A 9,503-nucleotide genomic window follows, 5' to 3' on the forward strand; every position below is an offset into this window, starting at 1 on the left:
TAAATGTTCTGCAATAAGTCTTTGTACTAGTTTTGTTCAAATCAATATGATTTTAGATATAGGACTTCACAAAAGCAGACATTCCCATGAATGTATCACATAGAGAAAGCATTCTTCTATCACTGCCTTCAGTTTGGAATTTAGTCATGGCATATTTTTGTTTTTATTTCTATGATTATTTTTCAGAAACTTGACAGTCGGCAGCTAGACCTGTTGACGCGTTCCAACGGAGCGGAGAACGCCCTCTGGCTGGCCCTAGCCTGCGAGGAGCTGCGAATCTTTGGCAAGTTTGAGACCCTGACGGATCGGATTCAGAGTCTGCCGGACACTCTGGAGGGCCTTGTGTGTGACATTCTGGGCCGCCTCACCAAGGAGGATGAGACGGGTCTAGTGGACAAGGTGACCATCATCTTCAAAAGTTTTGTTTCCTTGTTTCATTTTCCTGTTGAGAAGATGGCTGGATGGCCCATATTTCAGCAGCAGTAGCTGGTCTTCCATGGGTTCCAGTTAGAATTGATCTTGAGAGCCAGATGCCTATTCTTATTCTGGTCAATCGTCCGACAGACTTTTATGCCCTTCCTGAGAGTCTTTAAAGTTTCAAACAGCAAACTTAATGTTTTTATTACCACCAGTACTGGTGGAACATTTGGGTTTTTTTTTTCACATTCAGTGGAAATTACCTTTGCTTGATAAGACTTTCGCCTGCTGGCTCTGCAGGATTCTTCGGATCAAGCGCTGTCAGTACTGTACCACCAGTACTGTTTGATAATAGAAAGTATTGTACTAGTTTCTGTGGGGTCTTTTTCCATATGAGACCCTCTTTGATGAATCTCATACGCTAGCTGATGCCGTAAAGTAAAGAATGAAATATTCTTCTACACTCTTCCAAGTTTTTTTTTTTTTCTAACTATTAAATGATTCTTGCATCATGTTATTTCGATTGCAACAGATTAACAAATTGCAATTCATCAATGTAAATTAAAGCTGATTATTCAGTGTTTCAGTAATAGCCATGATGGAAAATTCATGGACATGCCACCCGAGTACAATGCATATTTACTTTGAGTTTCCTGATCATGATGATTACTCAAACACTGAATAACTAGTGCTTTAATATCTATGTCAATGAAGAGCATTTTTTATGCTCAATGTTTCAATGTTTTAAAATCCCATATCCCATCAGGCCCTATGTCTCCTGGAATGTTCCATTCGCGGACTGACAGAGCAGGAAATGCAGTGTCTTCTGGGAGATTTTGACAGCCAGACGCCCATTCCCATGCTGCACTGGGCGATGGTGCGGCGGACGCTGAAACCCTTTCTAAGACGAGTCAGTGGAGTGTGCAAGATAGAGTGCTTGACCTTCTTTCATCATGCCATCGGAGGGGTGAGCTCTTCACTTTACTTCCTGTTCTGAGTAAACTTAATAAGAAGAGTGCAATCCATCAAACAGAAGGGTGAAGTTTCATACCGTACGTCCCTCAAAAATTACAATGGAACTCTCCACAATGATAACTCTAAAAATAGTGAATCAATCCAAATATAATTTCAGGGTATGAAATAATAACTTATTACCCACATCTTACGGAATACCCATCTGATTGCTTCAGTGGTCAAAGAGAAATGAGGAGTTTTGTACAGTTTGTAGAGTATGTCAGGAATCCCTTCCCTCCAAGTTCTGTCCATTGTGTTCACACATTATGCAGTTCCAAGAGCATCCAATTGCGTAACTTGGAAGAATAAGATCCATGACATGCGTTACAATGATCCACATATCTCTGTGACCCCTCAACCAAATTTAATAGGGTTTTCTGCATAACATAGCTAAAATGTTGTATTTCAAGACCTTCATGCCGTCAATCCCTCGTTTGAGGCGAGACCCCACTTTAAAGAAGCTGATGGGGTGTTAAGATTCTTCGTTTGAGAGTTAGGAGTCGAAGTATTTGTCCATTGCAAATTAACTTTCTGCTCAGGCCTGACAAACCAGGAGGCCAAGCCAGGGTTTAATGACTACAGCAGCTGTCGTATTACGTAAGAGCATGATAAGGATATCTGCCTGTGGCAGACCATTCACAGTGAACTCAATTTTTTCTATCCTTTCTAAAGTTTTCAATTTTATATTCTATTGAGAAATTCTATGGTCATCCATTTTACATTTCGAACGAAAAAAATTGACCCGTAAATAACGAAAATACAGGAATAAGAAGGAGCTACATAGCCCATGCCAAAACCAAAACAATCTCCTCCTCTCGCGGTGCCCCCCCCCCCCCCCCCCCCCCCCCCCTGTGGCGCTGTGGTGATGACTGGTGCTTAGATTAGGCCAGGGTCAAGAAACAGGTGTTTTATATCTTTGGTTTTTAAGTCATTGATTGCCAAGATATACACTGGCATTATTTACGGGGTCTAGCCCCTTCAAACGAGAGATTTGCGTCATGGAAGTAGCATTTAGATGGTTAAATCATATTGGAAGTTATCGATGCAAAAATCCGATAATATTGTTTTTTTTTTTTTTTTTACATAAGAGTACTGTAGAGCATGTTTCTACTGAATGCTAAAAATTCAGGTTGATGCGAGGTGTTGCATTGTCAACATTTTTACATTTTTGATACGAGGTGATGCAAGGGACGATTTTCAGCAGGAACAAAGCAGTTAATAAAATTTGCAGTGTGCAAAGTTGCAAAGTCTTGCATTCTCATTGACAAATTTTGTGCATTTTTCAAGTGCTCATAAGGCAGTATGCATTATATGACCTGGGCCCTGTTTTATGAAGAGTTAAAATTGATTATATAAGTTGATTTCAACTGTAAGTCTATGGCAGCCTGTGTAGTACGGAAATTTAAAATCAATTTTATCTTTTGATGAAACGGGGCCCTGGTCTGTGACACTGTATAATGCGTAACTTCCAGTTCACTGCAATTTGTAAGTTCCCGCAGCGCATATCACCATTTATTTTATTGCTGACTAGAAACAATCAAGGTAGTAGTAAAATGTGAGGTGGTGCAGGTGACAAAACTTTGTAGTGATACAAGGTGATATGAGATGTCCAGTAGAAGCACACACCTAGATACTGGACAAGAAATAATTGTGCTGAAATATGTTTTATTGTCATGAAGCAGTGATATTAGTGACAATCACACATACATACCAAATGATAATGTCATCACCTCACAATTCTATGATAAATTATGCTTTCATTTTTGGATCTGTTCTTTTTCAATGATTTAGAAACTTTAAAAGCCAACACATTAAAAGACTATTATTGCTGATCAATACTACCCTAGCTTAAAGGGATTGTACAGTGTTGGCTGAGACCTAATTTCAGGTTTCTAACATTTTTTGATGAAATAATGAGAAACCTCTTATGAAATATGAAAGAGCATGTAATTCTATGAGGAATTCAATGTTTATTTGATGAAAATTGGTTGTGAAATGGCTGAAATATTCCAAATAGAACGATTCTAATACAGTGTGGGACCCACACTTTATTACGATCGCTTTGTTTTACTTTGTTTTTGGATGTTTCAGTCATTCCAAACCCGATTTTCTTCAAATAAACTTTGAATTCCTCTTAAAATGGTATGCTCTGTACTATATCATAAGTGTTTTCTTGATATCTCGCAAAAAGTTAAAAGCCCAATTCTTATCTCCACCAATACTGTACCATCCCTTTAATATGATATCATGGATGTAGTGTAAAAGTGAATATTTTCGGGGCGACTAATTTGTCACGCTCTGCCGAGTAAGGAAAGTTTTGCGTGTTTTTAATTCCACGGAATCAAGACATCAACTACTGGAACACATGGCAAGCAAAAATATTTGCGTGCTTTTATTTTCGTGCTAGTTTCTGGTAGTGCGAAATGCGTGAAAATTTCCTTTTATACAGTAGTGCAAAAGTGGATATTTTAGCACAAGTTATTTTTGTGTGCTTGGCCAGATAAGATGAATCTCACATGTTTGATGAAGATTGATGTGTAAACAATTAGGAAACTTGTGGTGCAATTACATTATTACTGCTGTCTAATTTGCATATCTGAATGTGACTCATATCAAACAAAACGAAATACAAAACTTGAATGTGAAAGACACAACAATAACAACAAGAAAACAACCAGCTTAGCAGTATGCCTATATGAATCTCTAGACACAGATCTCCCCATATTCTCCTCCCACAAGGTCGTTAGACGACACTGGTTGTCGGCACCAGGGAGAGCTGAGGAGATCCACATGTTAATGGCAGACTTCTACCAGCACTGGTTGACCGAGGGCGGGGTGTTTGCTGCCAAGAACACAGCACATCATCTCACCAAGGCCAAGCAATTTGCCCGTCTTGTCAAGTTTATCAGAGAGGACCCAAAGAGCAAGTGTCTTGGTTCCAGCCGGTCACATTACCTTAAGGTAATAGAGTTTGACTCCCTCCTTGTTCCACATCTTATATCAGACGTGAAGTAAAACAATAAAAATCATCTGCCTCTAGTTCCAGAGGTTAAAAACACCCTGTAGAGCATCCCAAAGCCACCTATTAAAGTCCGCTTGTCTGCGTATATTTGAACAAGCTATAGCATATATTTCCTCGAGAGACAAAGTTTGTCAGTTGCCTCAACCATTTCTTTCTCCAGCCCACAAATGACTGTATAAGCTGTTTTTTTGGCGTAAATATATATTTTGCAAGTGAGGAGATCACGAATATTTTCGCAAGATGCTGTTTTCAAGATTTTAACACTGAGGCTATCATGAGTGCAATATTGCCTGTCAGTTCAAGATATTTTAGCTTGTTATTAAATTCGCAGTCCAACAGTGATTCAGCGTATAATAACAGCCGCGATAACAGCTTATACAGTAAATCAAAAACAGTATTCATAAAATGTCATCATAGCCAAAAGGACAAAGTGTGGGTGCTTAACGTCATCTAGTGCCTACATTCCCACCCCAGTTGTCAAGTCTACTGAAAGAAAATAGAGCCGGGGCAGAGATGTAACAGATCTTTTTAGCTTGGAAGCTTGGCATAACACATGACTTACTTCACTCTCCACCCCTCTTCCAGCAGTGGACAAATGTGACCCTGCATCACAAAACCAACAAAAAGTTGCCAGACATGGATTTTGGTTGACCCATTTCGCCTATTTTGAGTACGCGCGTCAAATCAAGGCATGCGACTTTTTGTTGGTTTTGTGATGCAAGGTCACATATGATAACATCTTCCAGTACCAGGTTATATAATCTATTCCTCATCCACACCCTATTTGTTTTCTCTCTCCCAACCATTCCTCACTCCCAGATGTTGTTTACCACTGTGATTTAGGCGCATGTGGGTATTTGATTGCAAAAAACTAATGATATGCTAATGTATGCATCTATTTGTAACTCATGAATAAATGAATTAAGATAACATGCTACCTTGAATTAAAAATTCCTCTGAAATGCCTTTCATATTTGTGACCTCCCAACTCAAAACCCTCAAGAAGTAAGCCAAAATTGATTTTCACTTTTCGACATAGTTTAAAAGAAAAAGCTCCAAGCTTTAAAATGCAATACAACTTTCTAAAAGTGGACCATCCTAACCTGTTAATAGAGTTATTGAAATAGGTGAGAGTTAGGTGCCCAGGTTCACTGAAAAGGGAGAAAAGAGGATTTAAAGATCATAGGGTCACTCAGTTATGCTATGTAGGAGTATAAATGGAAAAAAATATGTGGTCCAGAAAAACAACACTACAATCTCAATTCTGGCTTTGTTTTAAACCCTCCAAACTTTGACAGAAGGTGCAGAAAAGAACACTTTTTCAGCTATGGCAAACTTAAAAAGTCTGAGTTGTTCAATTCAAGTGACATATTTGGTCCATAAAAGAGAATCCTAATCTCTAACGTTTTGTGGGTTTTGAGCAAGATGATCACATTTGAACTTTTTTGAAATTTGAAAGTATAAAGTATTGCAGGGATATAATGAGAATGCTGTCATCTGTAAGGCTATAAGTGGTAAGATTTTACAGGATAGACCCTCTCTTGAAATTGAAATGGGTCTAATTTCAGGAGAATCATTGCAGCTTGGTTTTAATAGACAATCCCGTTTTTTTTTTCTAAATTTTCTGATCTCCATGGTGATATAGAAGCTAGAAAGGGTTTACCTATTATTGGCATATGTGTTCATGATCCACAGAGTCTGTTATCTGTCTGATGTGGGTATCTCTGTCTGTCTATCTGTCTGTTTGTCTATATGTCTGTCTCTTTAAATACTGTCCGGTTGTTATACCTCCTTGTCTCCTTATTATGAAGGTTGTAATGTTATGAATACCTTCATTCAATCAGTGTGCTACTCAACATATCTTGGCCCTCCTGACCTATCAAGTAGCAGCTAATTAGTAATTGCCTCTCATCTGAATCCCTTTATACCATCCGCTATTACGGTATGTTACTCTTGGTAATGTTAATGCTTCACACATACGCCTGTATTACCTCTTAGTTGCATCAAGTGTGTTGGGTAATACTGACCACAATGAATTAAAGAATTTTCATGCTACAATTTTCGAAATGATTGCAATGCTGTTGAGTTGAGCAGTGTGCCTTTTCCATTCCTGTCAAAGTTTTAAGAAAGTACCTTTTTTGTTCTCTGAGTCTACACTGGCAATGAATGTGTGTCAGTTTACTAATCCTATTTAACATCAAAACACATTTCTCTTCATAATGGTTGTGGTCGGTTTTCTTCTTTGCTTTGTTTCTTCATCATCATATATTGTGCATTATTTCTCATTGACACATTTTTCTAAATCAAAGCCTGCTCGGTGCCGTACCATGATCCCCGCATACGGCCCATTTCACACTCAACTCTTCATCTGCCACTTCTGCTCCATGAAGCGCGGTGGGTTTGGTGCCCACCAAGTCTGGCCCAATGGAGATTCTTGCCCCATCTGTGGACAATATGTGTCTCCCATTTTCAAAAGAGGGGAAAATCTTGGTAATTGCAAACCTTCTTTCCTTCTTCTTTGCTGAGGGAAATGTCTTCCACAAAACGCTGCAATATCACAATCTGCAAATTGAAGCCTGAAATCCTCATTGACATGAAAAATTTGGCAGAAGCTATACAAGACATATTTAGCATAAATGGAAGTGCATGTATATTATGTAAAACAGTTTCATGCATATGAAGTTTCAGTGGTATTGGCACGCATCCTTTGTCAGGTAGGAGTAACAGATGGAAATAGCAAATATGAATAAAATGATATTCTCCTTTTTATGTGAGTAGTATTAGAGGATTCTGTCACAGTAGAAGATCAAGTAGAAGTTGAAGAAAAATATACGTGTATTTCATCTTTATTCAAGAACATGATTCTCAAGTAACTACTGCTTATTTGTCAACTCTACTGTGGGTGCGTTCAAGCGCTGTCCTATAAAAGCGAACTGTACCGTACCGTACTTGGGCCAGAGGAGCACTCAAATGCTCCTAAAGTGTACCGTACTGTACTGTACCAAGCCAAAAGTGGACCACTTCCCCATGTGCTCCAAAAGCGTACCAAAAGTATACCAAAAGTTCGCATCTGAGAATGGGCGTATCATGTGCATACATCATAATGCAAAGATATCATTCTCTTTGTTCGTAACATCTGTAAGTAGATCAATCGCTCCAGGTGAATGACTCTTTTGCTGCAAATTGCTTGACCTCTTCTAAAAATAACTCATGAGGTACACTCTCTCATCAGAGTGCTCGAACGTTCCAAAACTAGCACAGTACGGTACAGTACGCTTTAGTTCAGTTTGCTTTGGTTCCCTTAAGAGGGCTCAAACGCACCCTTTATTCGCAGTCAGACTTGCAAAAGATCGAGAAGATTAAGTTCGCCATCTTTAAGATCACAAAGTTTTGCCAGTGTGACCGCAAACTTCCAGCATAACTTCTCGCAAAACTTCTCATGAAGCTTCCCACTCCAACTAGGGATATTAATCATCCCCGCCAAACTTCTCGATTTGTTTCGGGCGATGTCTCCCAAGCGGAAGGCCATTGTCATGTACATAATTATGTGCATCGCTACGTCACTATCACTAGCCATCAGATGGCATGTTCTTTCTTCTTTCTTGTGCGCGTGTACCAATGACCAAAACTTCCTGATCCAAGTTTGGCTACCAGTGTGACCGCACAACAAACGATCACAAAGACTTCATGATCTTAAACTTCTCAATCTTTTGCCAGTCTGACCGCGCCTTTTGAGAAGGGTAATCACTTTAGACAAGCTTTATCGAAGACCCAGTGTCATGAGGATACCATGGGGCAGAAAGGCTACCCAGACTTGGGTATCATCAGCTGAGAAACACAGGGTGCTATGGCATTCGAAGATTTGAGTTTAAATAGAAATAAAAACAATCAATATTCATGAAATAATAGGTCTATTCAATCAAAAGTGGGAAGATTTATAAGTATTGTTCCAAATATCAGGTAAAATAGTGGCCTTGTGGTTCTGATTTTGTACATTTTACTGAATATAGATACTTTTTGTGGTTTTCAAATATACCCCAGTTAGCAATGAATTAATCCAGCCACCCATGAATCCACACACTGCCGGGTCTTAAATGTTAAAGTGAATGTGTCGTAGTCAATAATATACATAATTCAAGGCATTATGGTTCTGTAAATCTCTTCATTACCAATCTCACCCCTTTTTTTTTTGTTCTTTTGCAGCATATCGATGCCAGCGACATCCGTTGAAAGGGCCGCGGATGCCGCACATGAAAACATGTATGCTGTGTAATGCTATGATCATGATGAACAGGCAAGAGAAGCCTGTCTACTTGTGTCAATTTTGCCACATGGGAGGTCCTCCTTTCTGCTGCTACCTCAACACAGACTCTTAAGCTCTTTCTGTGTCATGGACTTTGAACAGTGTGTACACTGCCATGGGGGGTTTTCTCAGCGCACACCAAGTGTTAAAGTGAAAACATAGTTCTGGTAAGGGTTTGAGAACCTGTCTGGCGCCATTTCATATTTGCTTGTAATATATCGAAAGAGTCTACCAAGAAACTTAACTGGCTGACGCGATTTGCTGGAATGATGAGTTGTTTTGGAATATTTTGAGATCAAAAGTAAAAGTCGGTATACCGACTTTTATTCCAGGAGGATCCAGGTTAACTTGGTCTCAGGGACAACTCGGCCCTATTTCTGACAATTTATATGCAGTTTGTGATCGTCATATGCTATACATAGGCGCTTGATAGGCGCACATTAATTTTGCATGGGCGTGAAGAGGTTCTTTGATGCGCGCATTGTTTCAACTTGGCCAATAACTGCGACCAGCCAGAACGAGAAGCGCTCCCATAGTACAACACTGTATAATCCAGAGGGACAACTCGGCCCCACTGTCAAAACGAGTCCGAGTTAGCCTGACCCCGATCGGGGGAAGTTCTGAGATGCGAACATTTTTGGTTATTGGTTAATATTTTGCATTTTCTTCCGGTAGCAACATCAGCTTAGTGAAGGATGCAGTAACCAGTAACAACATACTCGGGGTAAAATCATAAAGCAAATTGAA

General features: G+C 39.4%; 1 protein-coding gene across 1 annotated transcript in view; it reads left to right on the plus strand.

Annotated features, from left to right (window-relative positions):
• LOC140242468 (TPR repeat-containing protein DDB_G0287407-like) overlaps positions 1-8,829 on the plus strand; it is a 28,853-nt gene extending 20,024 nt beyond the window's left edge. Inside the window, exons 12-16 of the mRNA XM_072322201.1 lie at positions 187-399; positions 1,184-1,384; positions 4,171-4,392; positions 6,763-6,943; positions 8,657-8,829. Of these exons, the coding sequence (XP_072178302.1) occupies positions 187-399; positions 1,184-1,384; positions 4,171-4,392; positions 6,763-6,943; positions 8,657-8,829 (990 nt within the window). The remainder of the gene's footprint in view (positions 1-186; positions 400-1,183; positions 1,385-4,170; positions 4,393-6,762; positions 6,944-8,656) is intronic.
• The last annotated feature ends 674 nt before the right edge of the window (positions 8,830-9,503 follow it).

The sequence above is a fragment of the Diadema setosum genome, chromosome 19 (genome assembly GCF_964275005.1).
Source record: "Diadema setosum chromosome 19, eeDiaSeto1, whole genome shotgun sequence".
In the NCBI taxonomy this organism is placed as follows: Eukaryota; Metazoa; Echinodermata; class Echinoidea; order Diadematoida; family Diadematidae; genus Diadema; species Diadema setosum.